At 40.7% G+C, this 24,632-nt stretch overlaps 1 protein-coding gene across 1 annotated transcript in view; it reads right to left on the minus strand.

Annotated features, from left to right (window-relative positions):
* Positions 1-507: 507 nt before the first annotated feature.
* Positions 508-24,632, minus strand: part of ELL2 (elongation factor for RNA polymerase II 2) — a 64,163-nt gene continuing 40,038 nt past the window's right edge. The window contains exons 8-12 of the mRNA XM_054986506.1: positions 23,716-24,310; positions 11,345-11,411; positions 8,525-8,696; positions 4,857-4,901; positions 508-1,941 (exon numbers count right to left, since the gene is read on the minus strand). Of these exons, the coding sequence (XP_054842481.1) occupies positions 1,825-1,941; positions 4,857-4,901; positions 8,525-8,696; positions 11,345-11,411; positions 23,716-24,310 (996 nt within the window). The 3' untranslated portion in view covers positions 508-1,824. The remainder of the gene's footprint in view (positions 1,942-4,856; positions 4,902-8,524; positions 8,697-11,344; positions 11,412-23,715; positions 24,311-24,632) is intronic.

Genomic DNA, 24,632 nt, shown 5'->3' on the forward strand with positions numbered 1-24,632 from the left:
CACTCTTCATAACAATGCACAGCAAAGAACTATCAAGATCTAGGAACCCAAGGTTGAAATCACAACCATGAAGCTCACTGGGTGACCCTGGACAGTTGCACTTTCTCAAACCTAACCTACTTTACAGGGAGAAGGGACAAACCATAGGGTTCTTTGGAGGAAGGGTGGGTTGAAAGGTACCAGATAAATAGCTGGTAGGTTCCTTAAGCAAGTTCACCTTAAAGCAGACATTGTCGAACATGATCCCCTTCAGTTCAGCTCTATATGAATCCATAAAGCTGTTAAACCATAAATATTGGGGGTTGACAGGGTGGCAAAGTGGCAATCTTTAGCAGGATCGAGGAATTAGCAAAAATCACCTTCTTGCCAACAGAACTGATGCCTTCTGCCATAACCACTATTATATCAGCAGAAAGGCGGCTTGGATTGAAGTTATCCAAAGGTGAAACCTATGACAATTCTATCAAATGTACAAGTTATGTTCTACAACAATACATGACAACTGGATTGATGCTGGAGACCAAGTTTATTAAAGATACTACCAAAATTTTGGCAAACATTCCAAAGATCAGACTTGTAAACATAATGCTTCCCTTTTCAATTGGCAGCACTTTGAAAAATATATTAAGACAAAAAGAAAAGACAAGTATAATTCAAAAACTCAATTTTGTGACCAATAACTTATGTTCCCACATGATAAAGTGATGGTTTAAATTAAACCAATTAACTGCATGAAATGAAAGTTTGTGCTGTTTGATGATCACAGTATTTTATAGTTAAATACATCTTTATTATATTCCTGGCACCCAGGACAAAAATCTTTAAATATACATTTCATGTAGGCAATAGCTTCTTTGCATATTTTCTCTTCAAAAATACTTTTATAGCAGTAATATAAATAGGTCACCCACATGTTTCATTTTATAATTTTGCCCCCAAAACTATAGAATTAACTTCTGTAATGTATCTTTTTTTCCAATAATGACCACAGCTGACAAATTGTTGAAATGGAACTATTTATCTTCTACAAACAGAAGTTTTATAGGAAAAAACCTGCACTAAAACTTGTCAGCTGTTTTAACCTGAACATTTGGCCTGTAAAGCAGATTTTCCCAACTTGGGTATGTTTACATGCACGCAACACACACACACACTCTCATGCACGCACGCACACACCACAGACACTAATGGGCCATGTGATGCTCCCATTGCTTTGATGAAGTGGGAAGCAGTGAATTTATGGAGCAATGAATTAAGTACAATTAAGATACACAAGCGAACACCATAAGGCAACCGTTGCAATGGAGGTTGAAATCACAAATGTTACTGTTGTTGACAGATAGGTTGTATATCACTTTTAATATACACACCTCTTAACCCTCCGAAAACAACGTTTTTTACTTTTTTAAAGTTTTGTGCAAAGTTTTACACTTTCTACCATTTAAGGCAAATAGTTTTACATTAAAAAGAAAGAGAGTCAGAAAACAGGCTTATAGTCATCCAAAAACTTCTCCTTTTGCTACAAGTTTCTCTTTTAAAAAATGTGCACAGCCTCAGAACTAGAGAGACTGGATCCCCAGTACCAAATGGTAAAATGATTTCCACCGATAAACATTTAACTGTTAAGGAAAAGGGGACCAGAAAAAAACAGCCTCAGCTATGCAGAAAAGCAACATCCTCCTCACCATCAACAAAAACAGCAACTCAGTCTGCAAATGCTGAAACTTTTGCATTAGACAAATCTCAGTTTTTTAACTTGGAGCAAGTCATATGGAATTTTAAATAAATAATCTTTAGTTTATTCACATCTTCTGGTCCAGAGATCTAGTGCCATGACTCCGCTTGCTGTTGGTCAAATTCACCTATAAGTCTTTTAATGTGCGCCAACTTGTTATGAAGATATTCACATCTGTACTTTTCTTCATGGTAGTTAGGGCTGGACTACAACAACAACAACAACAACAAAATTAAGCTTACCAAATGTACCATATTTCATAATTTAAAAAAACATCTTGACTGTAGGTTGTACAACCAATACTCATGCACTTTATGGGTTGGATCTGGACTAAGTTGGCAATCTCCACCAATTCCTCAACCCCACTGCCAACCTCATGTCATTCCTCAAGGTCGCTTATCCCCCAAGAGCAGTATTTTGCAGAGATCAGTTAGCTGCAAGGGATGAGGGAGGCAGGAAAGTTCCATTCTGCCACTGGAAAATTTCATTTGGATTCATTCCTATATCTTAACTTTGTAGATAACAAAACTAGGAGCAACAGGAAATCTACTGTAGTAAGAATTCCTTATTTTTTTAAAGAAAGTGGGAGAATTGATTATCGATTATTAATTGTGTGATTAATCGACACAAATTAAGAAATGTTTGAATAATTCTATATAGGGAAGAAAAACCAAAGCTTAGTGCTGTGTTCTAATGATAAGTATTGGCTAAAAGTATAGTCAATAACAGCACTCCAAAGAACCTGCGAGTTTCAATGCAACCTGGGTCTGTACAATAGGAAACATGCCATTCTGTTGCATAATGGAAGCAACTGAAGGGTTTGTAAGTTGCCTTATGTGGGAAGATCCTGGGGATGGAGTTACAAGGAGTAAATAGTCTGACTCACTGTGTCTACAGACCTAGCCACTGATTCCCAGAAGTGATTTGCTGATTGTAGCAACTGACAAAAAATGTGTATCATGCTCATGTACACTGGTGCCAGGAACAGTGCATAAACCAGGTCAGATATTACTTCCTCCACATGGTTGTGCCCTTGTGGCTGCTTGCATGAAGACAGTACTAGCATATTAATCTACAAGCAGTTACTGTATACTGTCCTGAGACAATACAGCACACATTAGGTATATTAAAATCCCAGTGAAACAAGGGTAAACACTTAAACTGATATCCCCCTGACATCAGTGGGATTTGCACAAGGGTTTCTCTTGACTTTGCCAACGAGTTTTTAAAAAACATTTTATTTAGCAATGGCTAAGGTTTGGCTGGAGTTTTGTCTAATTTTGCATTCTTTATGTCAGAAATGCAAAGATGGGTGGATGCTTCTGTTTTTTTCTCCACACACCCAATCACTTCCATGCATAAAGCTTTAGCAACCTGGTGTAGCATTGGTTAGCTAATGTGGGTTGGGTCAATTTCTACTTTTAAACTGAGGAAGGGGTATGCTAACCTTGCAGAGCCCTTGCTTCTCTGGCAGACCTCTTTAAGCCCTTTCTTTCTTTTTCAGTCCAATCTGTAAGAGCTGGCTTAACTCTGTATAATCTGGTTCCTCAAGGGCCCTTGTGTCTGCCATACTGTCAGTGATATAGCCAGAAATACAGGGGAACACTTGTTGGTTTTGACTAAAAAGATTATGGAAGATACTTTTGTAGATCAGAATTAAGGCTGGCCTGGTCTGTCAGTTAAACATGCCAAACAGGCAGAACTCAGTACAGAATAGCCTTGGAGAAGGAGGAAGAACAAAGAAGTAATATGGCCTTTAGCAATTATAATGGAATCTAATTGCTATCAATAGATATTAATGTGTGTGTCTGGGCCCAACAAGAAGCATTTGAGAATGGCAATAACATCCAACTAAATACAGAAAAGATATAGTTCAAAGATGAGAGGTATTGGTTTGGGTCCAACAGACAGTCACATATACAAAAAATTTGTAATAATTATTTTTTATATTCTTAATTATGATTACAAGTAGCAAGAATGCTCTAATACATACTTCATATACATAAATATAAATAACTTTATATGGTACTTGAAGTTGTACGGTAATTATCCAGTCAAGAATTTGAGCCCTTATCTGGTGGGACAACTAGCTCTTGTTGGAAGATGATTTTGACAACCTGTAAATATGGGAAGCTGAACTGATCTGGACCGTAACTTCTTTGAAGACATTCTTGCTTTTGACCTGTTTTCATTCAGGTAACATAAAATGCTGGGGACTCATGTAGATCTCCTTTAGTTACCCATGTAAAAATCAATGTATGGTGTTATATTATTTTAGCTTTAGTTAATGTTAATAAAAAGGATATGAATAATTATGTTTTAATAAAAAAATAACATGCAAGTAATGATTTCCTAGTAATATTTTTACATGCATACTATACCCAAAACAAACTGAAAATGTCATTGAGGTGTTCCTCTTGCCAAGTGATTAATGGTTTGATACTGGAAAAATAAGTAAGTGCCTAGAACTCCATAAGTACATGCCTATGACAAGAATAGGCCTAACCTACGTTTTCCAGAATACACTCTCCAACCCTCATCTTTAGACAATATTCAGGATTAGAAAGAAGATGGGACCATCATGCAGCCCACAGATGCTCATTAGATATCATTTTTCATTTTAAACCATGTATCAGGGAAAACACATATCATAACTATATGGTCAATTTTGGTCTAAGAGCCACATTTTAAAGCTCTCCATTTTCAGGCCACTATTTGCAATTATATTTGGAATTAATACTAAGCCTCGGCCACTATTAAGGTACATTGCAAAAGAAAATCCACACTGAGATGAACTGGTGGTCTGCACTGAGGATGAATTGTTCAGGAACCATTCATATACCCAGAAATCAAATAAAATATTTGCTACAATGTTATTTAAACCAGGTTAATTCATGAGTTTGTGCAGAATGAAAACAGCCCAGTGCAATGTAAATTCATTCTTTTTGAATCTGTCTATTTAGATTTTTAAAGAAAGCTAGATGAAAATGTGCCAAAGGTTAAGTACCATGAAGACTGCCTCAATGAAGAAGCAGGCAAAGAGTTCTTTTAATTCTTTGATTCTACTGGGGAGGGGAAACAAGGAGAGAAGATAATACACAATAATGTAAGCTATACTTACCTGTTTGATCTTCCGATACTCTTGTAAGACTTCCTCATGCAGTATCTACAAATTTGAGAGTTGGAACAAGCATAACTTGATGGCTACAGAATGTGACTAATTATTAACAACAATTACTCTAATGACAAGTGGAAACACACAGTAAGAACATCAATGATGTATGTCCCAAATCCTTTCCTGCTATTGTATCAATGTCTATATAGGAAATTTTATATTTTGTATTACTTGAAAATCCAAATATATGCCTTTTAACTGCATCACAAAGAACATAAGAATCTCTCTCTCTCTCTCTCTCTCACACACACACACACACAGAGAGAGAGAGAGAGAGAGAGAGAGAAAGGAATTATCCACAGAGAACCAATATCTTCCAGCATCACAATGCTTTCTGACTAGATGCTTAAATATCTTCCTCTTTTCCCATTTGTGGATTACGGGTGAGGACAGAAGAATTTAATTTATACAAACCTTGGATTGACTCTGTGCCCCTCCAACAGAGTTGCCACTAATCACAGGTCTAAAATACAACTGCAAGTAGTACTACTCACTTGACTGAAAGCAGTTCAAAGGGGTAAGACTGACCCTAACCAATTCATTAGGCCACTGACCATACTGCTTGGAAAGTAGGAACAAACAGTCATCACTACCACTCAGTTGTTTATTTGTTGCCAAAAAATATATCAAGCTAGAAAAAAGGGTTGAATCCATCAGAACTGCTCTTTGTCTATTAGTCTGCTGCTTGTCTCCAAAACTCTCTCTTTGGAACAGGAGACCCTCATTAATAAAACGCACTATGCAGTATGTGGGATACAAAAAGGAATTGGGTAAGTTGTCTCTTCCTCTTGCTGGAAGCAGCAAGAGGGGAGCGCAAGATGATTCCTCCCAATTCTCCCTCTTCAATGCAGCTCTCATATTATAGTACATTTTATTTATGAGGGTCTTGTGACTAGAGATGGGCACGATCTGAATTACGATCCAAAAAAACCCACGATAATGGCGATCACGCGATCGTGACTCAGCGGATCGTGATCGGCCACGGCCAACGATCGGGAGGGGGCTGGATCGGGGCTCGGATCGGGAAGCCAGACACTCAGGCGCCAGTAATCTATTCCTGGGGCAACGGAGCCAGGGGAATGCCTGAGCTGTGTTTCCTCTCCTTCTGTCGCCATGGAAACCCGAATGGAAGCCCAGCTTGCCTTGATCAGCAGGGCTTCCTTCCAACCACGGAGCAGCAAAGCAGTCACCAGTTGGGAGAAGACACCCAGGGGAGGGAGGGGGAAGGGGGTGTTCTGTAGCCATGGGCACTCCAATCTCATCCCTGCAAACCCTGATAGGCAGCTCTGATGGCCAAACACAGAAGGCCAAACACAAACACAGATGCCGCTGGCATCACCCACTGTTCTTTTCTCACCAGCGCGCGCTCCCTTTTGGCCTGGCGGGCGGACACATGGGGGGTGCTGCCGGCGAGCAGCCAGACCCCCTGCCCCCTGAGGGGAGGCGGCTCGTTGCTGTCTCCCCGTGCCCGGTGGCTGCCGCCAACACTCACCTTCCCACATAGCTGGGAATAGCAGAGCGCCCCGCTTTGGCCTCCACGATCCACGGATCGGGAACGGGAGATGATCGGTGTGGATCGTTTAGTCGGGATCGTCACCGGCACCGATCCATGATCAGATGGATCGGCAATTTTTTTTGGATCGTGCCCATCTCTACTTGTGAACCTTAGAGGGGCTTTGGAGGATAAGCAGCAGGATGCACAGGGAAGGCAGGGAAAGATCCATTCAACCAACTTCTGTTTTTCCTGCTGAAATCAATCCAAATTCACAACTAATATTTAAATAATCTTCCTAAAAAAATTAACACTAATTTAAGCCTGCCTAGGAAAGCCCCAAAGAGATTTTGTTGTATTTCCAAAAAAACGTATTGCCCCACCCCCACCCCAGCTTCATCAAGTCTGTAGGGAAGAAAGGACCACAACGGTGATGCACTTACTAAATAAATTTCTCAAAAAGCCTTTGTTATGATCTTTACTTTCCTTGGGGTAGATTTTTCTTTTAATCTATCCCTTAACCCTCTGGGTAGTCTGCTGCCACCAGGAATATTTTATTCCAAGATATTTTATTTAAATTTTCCCTTTGGTAACGTTCCCAAAGTGTCAGGCTCCTTCGTGGTTCTATGTGGCTCTGAGGATAGGAATGGAATATAGCAATGACAGCTACACTGGGATGTAACAAAACAAAATAAGCTTTTATTTAGTTAAGAAGTGTATCGGTTTCATAAAAGTATTTCTCGGTTCTTAAAGTTACTTCATTTACTATCATTCACACAGATCTCTTCCAAGGCTTCACACACAGCCTCTTTCTCTAACTCAATATTTGTCTCACAGAAATGCTTAAAACTCCTCAGGCAGCACACAGCTAGCCTCTCTGACTCTTATTCACAGAAATATTAAACTTGCTCAGGCAGCACACAGCTGGCCCCTCTTTCCCTGACTGACTCACAAACATGCTCAGTTCTGGTTCCACACAGGTTGTATTTCTCTCATAAACACTTCAACATATTCAGGCAGCACACAGCTAGCCTGCTTTCTTCTGACTGAAACTTTTCTCTCCCTACTGTCAGTCTCAGACTGCATTCACTCCACCCATACTCTCAGTCATCAACCAATCATATCACTCACTCATCCCTCTCTCACCCCCACTCTTCACCTATCTCATCAAGCATTTAAAGATACATGCACCCATTTCTTGAAATCATTACAGCCTTCATTACACGGACCTGATACGCATATGGTATGTGTGACTAGTAGATAGATAGTAAGTTTATTCCAATTAGCCACTGACCGTAGCAAATTTACAATTAACAAACAAAATATACGGTTGATATATACTCCATAAACTCCAAGGACTACAAAGTACAAGTACAGCACGTTATACCCTAGGACTATAAGATATAGAAAAATTTATCCAAATTCCCCTCTAGTTACCACAAATGCTCTTATCTTTCTTGCTGCAATTCTGAATAAAGAGACTTTATAAGACATTTCCGCATCTATATCAGATAGCAATATAGAAATTTTCTCAACTTCTGAGTATTGCTTTAAGTTATCTAAAATTGCTGCCAGGAATTTGACTCTAGAGGGGTATAGTACAGTGGACAGGCAAGGATATAGAGGGGTAGATCCTCTATTTCTTTAGACCCACGTATGCAAACACGTTGAGCTGGCGGGATATGTTTGAAGTGGCCATCCAGAACTGCCATGGGCATTGTTTGAAAATGAAAGGAAGTAAACGATACTCTGAGTGTGTGTTTCGAGATATTAACTAAATAAGCAGCTCTAGAGTGATTGTGTTTAAATAATTTATAGCATGGCGCTGCCTTTGAATTTAAAATTGATGTATGATCTATCTTTGCATCAAAATCATATATTCAGTTCCTGATTTCAAAATAATCAGTTGCCAAACCCCAAAGGTCATCCGGAATAGAATATCTGGAACATATACGGTCAAAAAATACAAGATGCTGAGGATCTTTAGATAGTAACATGTTTATGGATTGTGACTAGACATTGTTGTAATTATACAATGTACATCAGGAATACTATTCAAAATATCCATAAAGACAGGGTTTTACAGCATCCAACACAGAAGAAGATGGAAAACAAGTTTTACCTGATACTCTTTAGATCCTGGAGAAAGCAGCTTACGCTGTGCATCTAGTGTCATAAACCTCCTAGTAACGCTCTCCATCCTTGCATGCAATGTTCGGTATTCATCATACTCTGCATTGAAATCATTCTTGTAACTTTGCCTTTGTTCATATGAGACAATTGCTATATATTTTCTTTTAAAGAAAAAAAAGATCACTTAGAAACCTCTCCCAATATTTTCAGTTTACAGTATCTTAAGCCTTTACTTCTTTAAAATGTTGTCCAATTTAAGTTCCTTAATTTCTACCTCACCCTTAAGGGTCACTTGATCTACAAATAATACCAGCCAACTGCACCTCACCTTTTGATAATCTGTTATTTACTTCAATAAATATACATTAAAATATTACCTGAAGGTTTTTATTGAAATAAAGGACATTAAAATTAAATATGATGAATATCTGATAGCTTAAAATTCCTACAGTTAAGCCAAGTATAAACCACCATAACTTTTGAAGAACAGGAGTTGTTCTAAACATGTTGGACAAATGAAGTTAAATATTTGGTTTTAAGCATTTTACTTGCATAAAATGTCTTTACAGTAAAAAAAAATCAGTTGGGAGAAGGATATTGTCTTTCTCCTGACATGACTGTAGCTGATTAAGTCAGTTTGACAGTGATTTTTCACTGGAAAAATATCTTATGCAAGCAAAATGCTTGCTTTCAAAGCAGCAACTCTGTATACTGGCACACCATCTCCCCTACTATTTCCTGATACTGCTCTTCTCTATTGGGTTATAGCTACTAAAATGAGTAAGATTACAATTTCATCAGACAAAATATTTGTCCCTGAAAGAAATGCATACTTTGCACTGGTTCTTGAGGTCTTTTCCTATCCCTTGTATTGAACTGTTAACAATAATTTGGGATGAGCAACTGCTAATCATAATTTCAGATGGTTTATGGGGAAATACAAAACTGCATTATCTCAGATTCTTCTGTACAAGAGGTGGAGTGTGCACTGTCCAGATAGGACAAACTATGGCCTGTGCCAGCTGCAACTGATATGTCATGGACATATGCAGGCAATGAGATTCCAGGGACAAGAATCACGAGGACATGGTTAGAGTCACACCAACAGAACACACTGAAAATCAGCACCCAGATATTTAAAAACAAACTACTTTTCTGTAGGACTTCCTACAACTGCTCCAACAATTTGGTTGTGTAATTATTAGTAAGAAAGATTTCTAAAAATAGTTACGTTGTATGAGCAACAGATTGTGCGCATGCCGCACATTACAAACACCGCCCAGTTTTAGTACTTGAAAAATATATTCCAAGTATGTTTAGTTGAACAAGAGAATGTCATTAACATTTTTGGAATAATGGTCCTTCATGAAAGTTTATCATCTCTTTTATATAGTACATTCCTAAAAGACATTGAAGCAACTAGCAAAAAAGAGTAATTGGTCTTATAGTGACAGACACTAATTCTGTGAGTCAGAAAGAAAAGGGGGGGGGACAACTTGTTTATGTGGAGAGTTAAAATTTTCATCCCATGCAATTATAATGAATATCTTGCTTATTGTTCTGCATAGAAACAGGTTTGTCAAGACTGGCTTGCATTGCAACAGAAGACTTATCTCACTGAACATTCACTTTTGTGTGCTTTCTATAGGTGTTTGTTCCTCTGTCTACAGAGCTTAGTCTGTGCTATTTCTTTTTGGGGAGGAGGGGCAGAAGGGGGATTTCTTATCTTCCATATTGCTGGCTATGCCACTTAATCATACAGGAATCCATGCAGTTTTGTTGATGCTGTCCTAATGCTCTCTCAGACATAGCTACAGCACAGATGTGAAGGAAAATCATATGGGTCACCACAGCCAGATTAAGCATTAGTGAGGGCAAAGGAAAAAATGGCACTAAGCAGCAGATGCTGCCAAGAGAAATAAAGGACTGAACGTTACTGAAACATACAAACATGTTTGCATCTAGTGTTAAAGGTTGGTACTTTTCAATGTTTACAAAAATAACCAATTCAAAAGCCAAAGTTATCTAGAAGCATCTCTTATTTTGCTTTGTTTGTTTCTTGGAGCATAGGAAAAGTAGCTTTTAAATATCTAAGAATAAATAATAAACTAAGCCTTTGCTCCTAGCCACTATTACAGCACATGCTGCAGCTGTATGAGATTTGCAAAACGAAAGGGATTGCACGGGAGATGGCTAAAAATTGTGAACCACTTAAAGAGGAATCAAGAGGCTCTGGCCACATTTTCAGTAATCCTTCAGTATCTCTAATTTCCCTTTGAGTACTTTCCTATGCAATTGCCAAGAATAGTTTGTCTTTGAATCTTTGGGAATAAATTGGATTAGGTCTATTTTCCAACAAGACTATCAAAGGAAAAAAAAGGTTATTTGTGTACAGGATGCTGCTCTTTGTGAAGAGGGGATGGGAGAATATCTTTATACTAGGATCAAGATCTTAAATCAGTATTCAAGTGCTTCTCCTCGTCAATCCACTTGTTCGCTTTGGCCTTTACATTAGAATGAGGTAGTCAGATGTGAAGCAAGCATGAACTTCATCCTAAAGCACTCTTTGAACTGGCATGTATTCCAAGAACATTTTTCTTTTCCATGGGGATGACAAGTAGAAGGGGAAGTCAACATAAGGTTGCTAAAAATGATGTTTTTACTTAAAACACTGCTACATTTTCATGCTGCTTTTCCATTTTGTAGCATGGTAACAGTCTTCATGGGTTAAATACTTTATCACCAAGGAAAATTGCATTAAAAAGTTTCTCCCTGTCCCACCCTGCTGCTTCAGCATTATCCTACTTACACAAAGTAGTCGGGTAGCTCACTTGTTGACAAAGGATCTGTGGAAGCAGTGCAAGTCTTTTTAACACCTATAAAGAAATACAAGTTTTGACATTTTGATAAGAGATTGTACTAAAGGCAAACCTGATCTGACTTTGAAGTGCCTACATAGAGTGCTTCTTCCTAAGGATTAGTTTTCATAGTCTCAAGAGACAATTAACAGCAATGCACTCTATTGAATGTTTATAATAGAGGTTGTCTTGACAAATTCTTAACAGTCAATGTCAGAAATTTAAAATGCAAAATCAACTTCAGACCTCATACAATAAAAACAGTCTAGTTTTAACCCAAGGTCAGTCTTCTATTATTTCTAGACAAGTTGTGGCATCTGTGCGCAATTCAAGAATTTCTGTGGCAGATGTCGGCAGACAATAGGAGGTATGAGCTTTACACCAACCTCCAGTTTTCACTGGAGTGAAATAAAGGACAATGGAGTGGAAAGCCAAACGTTTTCTTTCTATTATTTACCTTTCCCTTCATGAGCCCACAAAGTTAGGGACATGCAAAGATCATAGAATTTAGTAGCAAACAAATCACACAAAAATTCATAACATCAAGTGTGTAGTAAGAATAATCATCCATGTTACAGAACGATGGGTTGTACCTATCACTCCTCAGGATAACAAGTTAAAAATACAACTTTAGTGTGAAGTGCCCATGCCCTTGAAGGTGCTTCTGCTAGGAGGGTCTTGTGTGCACTGCAGATTCCAATCCAGCATCCCACAGCAGCTTTACGTGCCACTTTGTGCACCATTCTAGATGTTCCCAGATATTCAAAAGTAACTTTTGGGAAGGGCATGATGGTCTGCAGCACAAAGGGGAATAGGCAGCCCTGCTGAATGAGCAGACCTCTATGTGAAACACTCTGCATCCAAACTAGTGTGAATAAGCCAGACAGCTTGTTTTAAAGATATTAAAGGGCTACTACCTCCTTATTATGAACAGACATATAACCTTACCAAGGATATTAATATTTGTGAGTAATACTGAAGTGTTTACTTTGTTGGCAGTCAGCAAGTTTCAAACAAAGTAAACCTCAAATTACATCACAACATTTTACAATATACAGCATTTAGATAAGATACTATCCTTGATATTTTGTAGTTATAATTTTAGTTATGCAACTTGCATCATACTAACTTACAGCTTTGCTGTATTCTTAAACAAAATCTATAGAAGTCTGCTGATTAAGAATATATTCCCTAAATCAATATTTTTGGAAAACAATCTTAATTCCTTAATATTATTAAGAACCTAATAAAAATTAAATATAGCCAGACTTCATTCACAGTCTACAAAAGAAACTTCAAGCTGTCCCAAGCTTTTACTGGGATAATCATATCATAAACCTCACTGCTTTGAAAACCTACAGGATTGTATCTAATCAGCAGTATACTTCAGCAGGGATTTATTCACAAATCTGTAAATCAACTTTTTTGTTAACTCTAAAGACTTTAAAATAGGTCACCACTGGATTTGGCTCTGGGAAGTGTGTCACTGAGTTTTTAGAAGCCTAAAGTAATTATTTAAACACCCTTGTTGATATTCAGTAACTTCAGGTTATTTTTAGAAACAGCTCCAAAAGTTCTTCCAGACAGTTCTTTCAGATGCAATAAAGGCCTTTATGTAAATTTCCAAAATAGAAGAGACATTAAACAAATACCCTTCAACTTCATGACTATCCAAAAGCTGCCATTACAACGAATGACAAACGCCCAAAACTGTATATTATGGGTGTGCAGTTCGGGTTTCCGATTTGGGTAAACTACTTCGGGTCAAGGGGTTTAAATGCCCCTTTCCATGCCACTGCAAAGTAGCAGAGAAAGGGACATTTAAATCCCCGCCAAGCAGCTGATCAAAGGGGGAAGTGTTAAATGACCTTTCCCCGCTGCTGCGGAGCATTTAGTGCCTCCCCTTGGACCAGCTGCCTAGCTAGGCAGCTGATCGAAGGGGGGGGGGAATGCCCTTTCCTCACTGCTGCGAAGCGGCAAAGAAAGGAGCATCTCCCCTTGAATCAGTGGCTTGGAAAGCCGCAGATGGAAGCTGGCCGGGGCTTACAATGCCCCTTTCCATGCCACTACACAGCTGCACAGGAAGGGGCATTGTAAACCCCGGGATCAGCAGCTTGACGGGGAAATCCCCACCAAGCAGCTGATCAAAGGGGGGAGGGAAATGCCTTTTCCCTGTCACTGCGAACTGGCGGGCAAAGGAGCATCCTTCTGTCAGGTTCTGTCTTGGGCATCGCCCTGTAAGGCGCCAGCCTTCCTGACCTTGATATGGGGATGCCATCAGAGAATATGCAGGTTCCTGCTCTGTGGATGGGGGGGGGGTCTACATCACCCTCGCTCCCTCTCATTCCCCTTGCAGGCCTGCTCCACCTGACAGAGTCCTGGCTGCCTTCCATGACAGCTGTTCCCATCCAGCTGCCAGTCTCACTCCTCTTCTTCCTCGCCATCTTCTTTCCTCCACCTCCTCTCCACTGCTCTCTCATTTCCTCTCTCTCATGCTCCCTCCTCCACTCCACCACACTCCTACACAACAACCCACTCTGTCCTGTGGGTGGACTTCCCTTATATCCTCTCTCTCATTCCTGGCTCCACCTGCCAGCCACACCCTCTTTTGCCATCTAGCCTTAGCCTGGGCTGCCTCAAGCAGATGCACCTGGGGTAGCTAGTCTGGCTGCTTTGGGCTGCCAAGCCTCTTCCGCTCAGAGCTTCAGGCAGCCTCAGCTGGTCCCTATTATTCCCTTCCTTCCTTTTTTTTTTAATACCTGTTCCTTTTATTTTAACACAAATTTTTACAAAGTAAACTTCCTGGTATTGTTATACAGGTTTCCTTTTTCCTTACCCTCCCCTCTCTCCGTTTCCTCCCCTCCCCTAATCTTCTTCTGTCATTGCTTCAGCCACGGGCACAAGGTCCAAAGTTTCCAGTTAATATCCTTCTTGGCTTCTTCCTCCATGATCCAGTCAAAATAAGGTGACCACTTCTTATTAATCGAACTCGTCTTTTCCTCCCAGGTCTTCTCTTCAGTAAATAAAGCCAAAATATCTGATTGTACAAATTCAAAGAGATAATTGTTCCAATTCTCCATAGTCCATTTGTTCTCGTTTTTCCATCCCAATACTATCACAGCTTTCCCAGCTAATACCATAGCTTTGAGAACCTCTTGATATTTACTCTCTATTTTCTCAGTCTTTAGGGTACCCAGTATTCCCTTCCTTCCTGTTTGCAGGTTGGGGCATGGCCCTGTGCTGATTCTGCTGCCTTTCTGCTGGTAAGGTTGCCGTTGCTGGCTGGCTGATGGCTGGATGTCCCCATCTCTTGTGCCTTCTCCCTCTGCCCTGGTCCCCACCTGGCCGTCCTTACTCCCCGTCAGGGCTCTTAGCCTCCCACTGGAGAGTGGGGCTAGCTGGCTTCCACCTGCCCCTTCTGACCCTTTGTGGCTTGGGTGCTGCTCTGCCCTCCTGAGATTGGGGTGTCTCTCTTTCTTCTCCTGTTGCCAGCTGCCTTCCCTCCCTCTCCTCTGGCAAGTTTGGGGGCTGGGCCCCAGACCCTGGACACACCTCCCCCATTGGCTCTGACTCGTGGGTGGTGGGGTCATCTTCAAACATTCGTGACATAAAGTCCACATTAAGGTGGCTGTCTCCCTTGCGGTATTTGATTGCGAATTGGTATGGGAGGAGGAAGAGGTACCAGCACAGGACCCTGGGGTTATGCTCCTTCATGCGGTGCATCCACTAGAGGGGCATGTGGTCTGTCACCAACACGAAAGGGTTGTTGGCCTGATAATACTGGAGGACCCCTATGGCTCACTTCACCACGAGGGCCTCCCTCTCTACCGTTGCATTCCGCTGCTCTGCAGACTGTAGCTTCCGGCTCAGGAACAGGATGGGCACCTCCATCTCATTGCGCTCCTGTGACAGGACAGCCCTGAGGCCTGTGGCTGATGCGTTGGTAGCTAAGATGAAGTTGGGTTCCATAGGGCTGTTGCATGGGAGAGGGCAGTGTGCAGGTCAGCGAAGGCTGCTTCCTAATCCAAGGTCCACCTGATGCAGTTTGGGGTGCCCTTCTTTAAACAATCCATCAGGGGGGCCCCTTGGGTAGCGAAGTGGGGAATGAAGTGCCCATAACACCCGAGGAGTCCCAGAAACTGACTGAGCTGTTGTTTTGTCTGGGACTGGGGCACATCTCCTATTGAGGCCACCTTGTTGGGGGGCGGGTGTACTTGTCCACCCCTGACCACAAAGCCGAGGTATTGCAGCTCTTGGAACCCCAGATGGTTCTTCTTGGGGTTGGCCTTCAGGCCAGCTTGCTGGAGAGCCTTAAGAAACTTTTCCAGGTGTTCAAGGTGTGTGGGCCAGTCGGGGCTGAAGATGATGATATCGTCGATGTACGCTATGGCGAATTCTCAACAGTCCCCCAAGACACGATCCACCAACAACTGGAAGGTGGTCGCCACCCCGTGGAGGCTGAAGAGCATGCAGCGGAACTGGAAGAGGCCCCTTGGGGTGGTAAAGGCCGTCTTTTCCCGGTCCTCAGGGCAAACGGGCACTTGCCAGTAGCCTTTCGTTAAATCCAGGGCTAACAGCTATTGGGCAGCTCCCAATTGGCCCACCAGCACGTCCGCTCATGGCATTGGGTAAGCGTCAAACTTGGCCACCTGGTTCAGCTCTCTGTAATTGACATAGAAGCGGGTCAACCCGTCTGGCTTGGGTACCAGCACTATCACCACTCGCTCCTGGATGCCTCGATTACCCTCAATCGCAACATCTCCTCCGTCTCCCAGTCTACCTCCTCCCACCGCTTTCTGGGGATGGGTCACCACACTGCCCATGCAGCTTGCCCTGGTTCAGTTGGGATGGCGTGCTGTACCAGGTTGGTGACCCCTGGCACTCGCTCCCAGAGAGCTCAAAGCTGGGCCTGCTGGGTCGCATCCAGTTGGGGCCCCACCCACGGCTCCTCGAACTCCGGGTCCTCTGCTGACCACAGTAGCTCGCTGGCTGGCAACTCCAGGGGGTCCTGGGTCAGCTGACATTCTCTCCATGGACGTGCATACCACCGCTTCAGCATGTTCACATGAAGGGTCTTCTTGTCTCACTGGTGAGTACCACACTGTACCACATACATGGTGGGGCCCAACCCCTCTTTACTGTATAGGGGCCCCGCCAGGGATCTCCCCTCTTGCAGGAACGCTGTGTAGTGTACGAGGACTCCTTCCCTGTCTGGAAGGTTCTCATTTGAGTGCCCCAGTCGTAGGTGGCCTTCAGCTGTTCCTGGGCACAGGCCAGGCAGCAGGCGGCCTCCCGCCAGGCCTGCCCCGTTCATTCCTGTAGTTGCTGGACATGCTCCTCAATGGGCAGGGCGGGGTTGGCAGTCCGGAGTCCCCAGCGCTCCTCCAGCAACGAGAGCATTCCCTGGGGCTTGCGCCCATAGAGCAGTTTAAAATGGACTAAAGCCCGTGGAGGCTGATCCAGGCAGCTGATCCAAGGGGGGGGGGGAGAGCAATGCCATTTCCCTGTTGCTTCGCAACAACAGGGGAATTCCTCTCTCTGCTTTCAAATGCTGGCTGCTTTACATCTGATGAGAGGGGAATCCCCTCCCATCAGCGGTAAAGCAGGTGGCATTTAAAAGGGCTTTTTTCAGCTGAGAGGGGGATTTCCCTCTCATCAGCTGAAAAAAGCCCTTTAAATGCTGGCTGGGCTGACAGGAGGGGATTCCCCTCTCATCAGCTGTAAAGTGGTCAGCATTTGAAAGCAGGGAGAGGAATTTAAATGTTCCTTTTCCTGTTGCTCTGAAGAGGCAGGAAAAGGGCATTCCTCCCTTCAATCTGGACAGAGTTTACAATGTCCCTTTCTGTGCTGCTGCACAGCGGCTGGTAGGGGCATTTTAAACCCTGGCATCAGTGGCTTGGCAGGCATTTCCCTGCCAAGCTGCTGAGCCAAGCCAGCCCGGGGTTAAAAACCCCTTTCCATGCTGCTGCACAGTGGCACAGAAAGGGGCCTTTAAACGACAACCTGAGAGTGGTTGTAAACGCCATTGAGTACTTTGATAAACGTCCAGATAAAGAAGTTGGGTTCTTCTTTGCGGATGCAGAGAAGGCCTTTGACAATTTGAATTGGGACTTTATGTTTACATCGATGGAGAATTTATAGAAGCAGTAAAGTCAATCAACAAGAAACAGAGAGAGACAATCTGTGTTAATGACGATTTGACAGAAAAGTTTGAAATAAGAAAAAGAACAAGACAAGGCTGTCCACTATCACCGTTACTGTTTGTTATGGTCTTAGAAATATTGTTAAGAGAGATAAGAGAAGATGAAAACATAAAAGGAATTAAAATAAAGGGATCTTCATATAAGTTAAGAGCTTTTGCAGATGATGTGATGTTTATCGTAGAAGATCCAATACAAACTTTGCCAAGATTACTAGATAAGATCAAAGAATTTGGAGATTTGGCAGGCTTTTATATAAATAAAAAAGTCAAAAATAATAACTAAAATTATGACCAAGAAAAAGCAACAAGAATTGGGGGAAGTAATGGATTGTGAAGTGGTACACAAAACCAAATATTTGGGAATAGAGCTGACAGCTAAAAATATTGATTAATTCAAGAATAATTACGAAAAGCTCTGGACAAAAATTGAAAGGGATATGATAAAATGGAACAAATTAAACGTATCGTGGTTGGGGCGGATTGCTGCAGTTAAAATGAATGTGCTGCCCAGAATTATATTTTTGATGCAAACGATTCCAATTGTTAAAGACAAAAAACAATTTGAAAAATGGCAGAGGAAGATATCGGAATTTGTGTGGGCAGGAAGGAAACCTAGAGTTAAAATGAAAGTACTCTGTGACGCTAAGGAAAGAGGAGGAATGCAGTTACCTGATCTTCGACTATATCATGAAGCAATATGTTTAGTATGGTTAAAAGAATGGGTGTCTTTAACCAATCATAAATTGTTAACACTGGAAGGATATAATAAGCTTTTTGGATGGCATGCATATTTGTGGTACGACAAACACAAAATGGATGCAATGTTCCAGCATCATTATTTGAGAAGAAGTTTATTTTTAATCTGGCTAAAGTACAAAAAGTTTATTGATAAAGAGAAACCATTATGGATTGTACCAGCTGAAGTGATCAACCCGAATACAGAATACAAAGGAAAAGAATGGCTTACCTTCAGAGAGCTAACAGAAATAGAAAATAAGGAGTTGAAACTCAGACCAAATGAGGAACTGCCATTCAAGTACAGCTGGTTACAATACCGACAGATCAAAGATTTATTTGAGTCAGATCAAAGGAAGATAGGTTTTAGAATTAAAAATTCAGAGTTAGAAGAACTTTTGCTGGGGGATAATAGTAAATCAATTTCTAAAATGTATAAATTTTTATTAAAGTGGTTTTCAGAGGACGAGACAGTTAAGGTTCAAATGGTAAAGTGGGCGATAAATTGTAATAATGAATTAACGATGGAAGCATGGGAACAATTGTGGAAAAATACTTTAATAATTTCAACATGTACCAGTATCAAAGAGAATGGCTACAAAATGATATATAGATGGTATTTAACACCGAAAAAACTAGCCATTGCTAACAAACAGCTATCTAATAAGTGCTGGAAATGTAAGGAACTTGAAGGTTCTCTATTTCATATGTGGTGGACTTCTGACAAGGCTAGAGACTTTTGGTCTAAAAAATGTGCTGAAATGTCTTTAATACTTAAGAATCCAGAAATGTTGCTATTATCGTTACACTTAGAAGAGATTAATAGAAAAGATAGAATATTGTTGTTTTATATGATAACAGCAGCAAGAACTTTATATGCACAATACTGGAAGAGAGAAGAAACACCAGAGATTGAAGAGTGGATACGAAAATTGTTGTACATGGAAGAAATGGACAAACTAGTGAGGAAACTGAGAGATCAAGATCCAAAGGAATTCTTTGGAGATTGGGGGAAACTGAAAAAATATTTAGAGAAAAAATGGGACGTTAAAGGGCAATTATGGTCCTTTGAAAGATATTAACTAAGATAAGATATAGTTTAGATCTTTACCAGAAGTAATAAAGTAAGGTAACAATTAGGATATAGAAGTAAGATTAGAAAATGGGGGATTGCAGTGCTGTTGGAAGTCAACACAGAAAAGGGGGAGGGGAGGGGAGGGGGAGCATATATTTATGGAAATGAAGGGGAATGTAACTATCTTAATCTTAATTGTATGTTAACCCATCCAATAAAAAATTCTTTTTTTTTAAAAAGAAAAGGGGCCTTTAAACCTCGGCATCAGCTGTTTGATGGGGAAATCCCCACCAACCAGCTGTCGGCCGGGGGGGGGTTAAATACCCATTTTCAGGGCCAGGTAAGTAGGGTGGTGAGCTGGAAGCTTCCCCCCTCACTTCGGTACGCTCCAAATCTTTATGGAGTACACCGAAGTGATTTAAATACCCGAATCCGAAGCAGCTTGCTGCTTAGGGTTTTGAGTGTTTACAAAGCTTTTCCCCACCTCGGGTAAACCCAAAGCAGGAGACATTTTTTCTGGTGCACACCCCTACTATATATTTAAGCTGTGTGCCTTAAAACACTGTAAGCTAACACACTGGTATAACATGAAATGCCAGATTTAGCATTTGGGCAAATAACGAAATATGCAGAATTGTTTCCCCTGTACAATATGAATTTGTTTACTTCAATCACTTAATCACCCACTATATTGTCACCAGTCAAGATTGCTAGTCATTTTTTCACTCTATTCCTAAACTATGCTGCAAGTATAGCCAAAGCACTGCTATATCCCTTATAAATCAATGAAGTAAACTGGTGCCATCCTGGCTGAAACAAGAGGAAAAGCAGTAGCTCCAGGCTTCTGAAATATTCTATATCCCACATTTTATTTTTCTCCAGCTGCAGATGCCATTTTTAGTTTACCACATGAATGATTTGTAAAGAAAGAAAAGTAAAAACAAATAGATTGGCTAAGGAAAAATTAGAAGCATTTGAAAATGGATAAAAATTAAAAGTAAAACACAGCTATTCCCTGCTAATATGCAAGCCCTCTCCAGTTCTGACTGCTAAGATATCACAAATGTTGCATCCTGGCTTCAGTTTAATGAAAACTGGCCCTCCTCCCCTCAACCACTGACTGAAAAGCTGTGATGTCCTGCAATGTTTGAACATTCTACTGTTTGGGAATACCCTGCCAAACTAAGGGCAGAAGTGCCTGGTGCTGTTGGTAGATCATATTTCCAAAGCGTTTTGGGGTTGAAGTTTTAAGAAGTTACATTTGGAGTAAAGTACTCCCACATTTTATCACCTCTGCTAGTTCAACTACAACTTACTAGTAAGCAGAAGTGTACTGATCATAGGTGTTATCTGTTCTTTGTTCCTCCATTGAGAGAAATTGCTTGAACTGAATGTTTGAAAATTTAGAGTTGGAGAAGTTTTCTTGATATTATTGCAGCACTGGTTCATCTAGCTCCAGCGCTGTCAACTCTGAATAACTCAACCACTGCTCTCTGTGATTTAAGGCTTTTACTTAACGACATCAGGGATCAAAAACAGAATTCATATATATAAATTATACAATCTTCCATTGCACTATTTATATCCAAAACACAGTAGGAAGATTCATACTTTTTACTAAGAGATACAAAGAGATACAAAGTATCTTCAAAATTGCCTCATCGCTTATAATTATTCCTGGAATTAACTTTATTACTTGCACAATTATAAAAGGCAAATCAGTATCTGAGAACTAGATAGTACTGACAAACCAATGACAATCCCAAGATGCAGATATAGCTACAGCAATTATTCATTTGCTGACCGTTGTCCCTTTCTCATCCACAGCATGTGAAGGTACCTTTAAATCATACTGCTAGGAGGTAATATCAGCTCTTTTCTTTCACTCCCAACACCGTTCGTTATTTATGTACTCTTCTTTACAACCTGAGCACCAGTTCTTACACAGTTCTTACATTGTTTCACCTACTTAAATCATTATGTAGCAACTCTCCCATATAATCCTTATTCAGAGAGACATTAATGAAGAATCATCCTAAATTGCATCATCAAATTTTGCATTTTCCCTGATATGCTAACTTTCCATTTATAAAATACATGTTTTGGCCAATTAAACAGTGATTCTTCTGTATGAAGATTTACAATATGTTCAGGACATGAAGTAACACACTCCATCACCCTAACATAGTCTACTAGTTCTTAGCAGGATACCTTGGTTCCTAATTACTGTACAGTCAATTCGACCTAAGGGAAGAAGGCAGCAATTCTGTTCTCTCCAGAACTTCAGAAGGCTGTGGTGGGGTGGTGGTGGAATGCATGCGGTAGTGATAAAAGTTTAAAATTTGTGAACTGAATGTATAATGTCCTTAATCATGTATTCATATATTTCCTCAAACATGGAGAACAGTTTTTAGTGGGGAAGGGAAAGGCCTCATTCCTTTTCCTTTCCAAAAACCAGGACCAAAATAATATTTACACACAGAAGCACTTTTGAGGTATATAATTACATACATGAAACACATTAAGTTTTAAATACTCGTTATCAGAAGCTAACATTATAATAGCAATAGAAAGCTTTAGTTGGCAGGGGGGTGGTCAATTCTGGCCGATTCCCCCGTCATTGCAGATCCCTCTTTATTGAGCTCATGCTGTTCATGACCCCCAGGAACACTGCCACCCTGACATCTAGGAACAGAGTTTCAGGAGGCTTAGAGGCCTTCAACCGGAGGGAAAAGTCCATTCAACAAGCTCCGTAACAGTACTGTGGATCTAACACAACATATTTAGTGGACTGCACAATAATGACAAACATTAACTACTGCCATTATATTTTTATGGTAGTATACTTAAAGCAGAGTCATGTGAGTTTGTTGTTTATGATTTTGGTCATGGAAACAGTAATTAAAAAGAAAAAGAAGAGTACTAGTGAGTTAAATTTTTTTTAAAGCAGATTTGCTTTAACACATGTATTTACATTAAATCCCATTTTAGGTATTCTCTATATGGATCAAATGTCCAGAGCTTTAATTTTTTTAACATATTTCCTATTTACCTTCTTGGGTTTTATGAAGTTTATGTTTGATGAATATTTAATACATAAACATGTCAGGCATCCTATTTTCAAACACTCCTGTAAACAAACACAACTCATTTTGAGTTTTACCTCTCCATACACTGAACACATGAAACTGTCTTACTTTAAGAGTTCAATGATCTGATTCAGTATGAGGATTGTCTACTCTGACTTGCAGCAGCTCTCTAAAGTCTCAGACAAACATCTTTCACATCACCTACTGATGGATTCTTTTAAGTGGAGATACTGGGGATTGAACTTGGGACCTTCTTTGTCTACAGCAAATACTCTATCACTGAACACAGGCCTCTACACGACTGGGCTGCATACTGGTACTGCTCCCTTTCCAGCTAAGAGTTTTGACTCCTTTCAGGAGTTACGAAACATTTTTTATCACATTACATTGCAGTCTAAAATTTGGTTCATTATTCACAACGGACAAGGGGCTGAGAATCTTGGCAGGGCTTGCCCGGAAACATGCTGGATATAGAGTAAAATAAGTTAGAGGCTAGGTTGCGCATATATTGTCCAGCAGTTATGTATCTGAGCTAAAATCGCAATACTATGATAGTGATGTAGTGTGCCAAGCATTGCACTATACTGCATTCCAGCTCTTTCTGCACACCTTACTACATTTCCCCCAGCATTCTCTCTTCCTTTGTATGCAGACTGGAGCTAGCCTTTTCTATATTTCCTCTCATCATTTCCAGTATATGCTTTTTAAATAAAGAATTTGGAAGTGTGTTTCAGTGCTTTGGATACTGGATAAAATGGATTTTACTTACTGTAGAATGCACCCTCCCTTCCCTAGCAACATAAGATATCTACTGAACAATATGGCAGACTGTTGCAGCATCAGATGCAAGATCAGTCATTTATGCCCTTCGTTCACATACCTTTGTATAAAATCATTTATTTGGCATTTACTTAAATTCAGGTGGAAAGAAGGGACCAAAGAGAGACTTGTTACATTATCACTGCAAATGAAACTCACTTGCATATATTTTGGTCTTATGCATCTGGTGCATTTTCAGCAGAAACACAGGAGGTAAGTGGGAATGGAAGTCAAGGAAGGTATGAGAAGTAATCACACTACCTGCCTGTCCCACATGGTTCCAATATGCTTATTTTACTGGTGAATGTGGGACCCTACTTGGGGAAAAGGCTACCACACTGCATTTGCAATGTGAGAAGGTACCCTAGTTGCCTTGACCAAACACAGAAAAAATGACAATACCTTCATTAAAATTCAGACTGGAGTTCTTCAGCTTGGCAGTTTCTTTTTCACAGTCTTTTCCATTCTCTGCAATATTTTCAATGTTATGTTCTTTGATTTGGTCCTTCTCCTTATGCTTCTTTGACTTCTTTTTGGATTTTTTGTGCAACACTGAACGTTTCTCATCTGTAGATTTTGGGCACACTGATAGATCTTCAGTGGGTGCTGGGATTTCCAGTGGAGTCCTAGTAGTGTATTTGTGATGCTGGTCCTCATAAACGCTGCCATTCTGACTCAAAGTGTCAACAGGTAGGTCTTGTGTCCCCCGGCCTTCAGGAGTGCTAGGGGAATTGGAGTTAGAATTTACAGTCCGAGGAGGATTTGAAACGGAAAGGCAAGTTGAAGGAAGTGGCGGAGCAGCGGGTGTTGCAGCAACTGCAGGAGGAGGAGGAGGAGGAGGAGGAGGAGGTGGTGGTGGTGGTGAAGCTTCAGCATTTTTTTCACCAGATTTAGTCAAGTGACCATTTAAAGTTGGTTGAACTCTGTTGGTAAGATGAGATATCCTTGGCTTTTTATTCATTAAAGGATCAATAAAGTCAGAATCCAAAATCCGTTTCTGCAATAAAAACAAGATATATCTGGAATAAATTATATATACATCAGCATGTATCCTGTCATGAAGTTCTGAAGATTTAAGGGCACAAGACTTCAGAAGAGAGGAGTGCCATTTTCTGCTGATCTATCCCTTCTCCTGTAGACCTTCACTTTGCCATTATGGTATTCCAAGGACCACAAGGACTTCAAGGAACAAAATTTCAGACAGCTCAGTGGACTGCAGTGGGAGCAAGAAGCAGGGAAATCCTGCTCCATGAGGTTGGTGGACTGCCAGATACATACAGTTAACTTTTTCTGTCAACTGGCAATAGTCATCATGTTGC

This window comes from Eublepharis macularius, chromosome 8, assembly GCF_028583425.1.
Source record: "Eublepharis macularius isolate TG4126 chromosome 8, MPM_Emac_v1.0, whole genome shotgun sequence".
Classification (NCBI taxonomy): domain Eukaryota; kingdom Metazoa; phylum Chordata; class Lepidosauria; order Squamata; family Eublepharidae; genus Eublepharis; species Eublepharis macularius.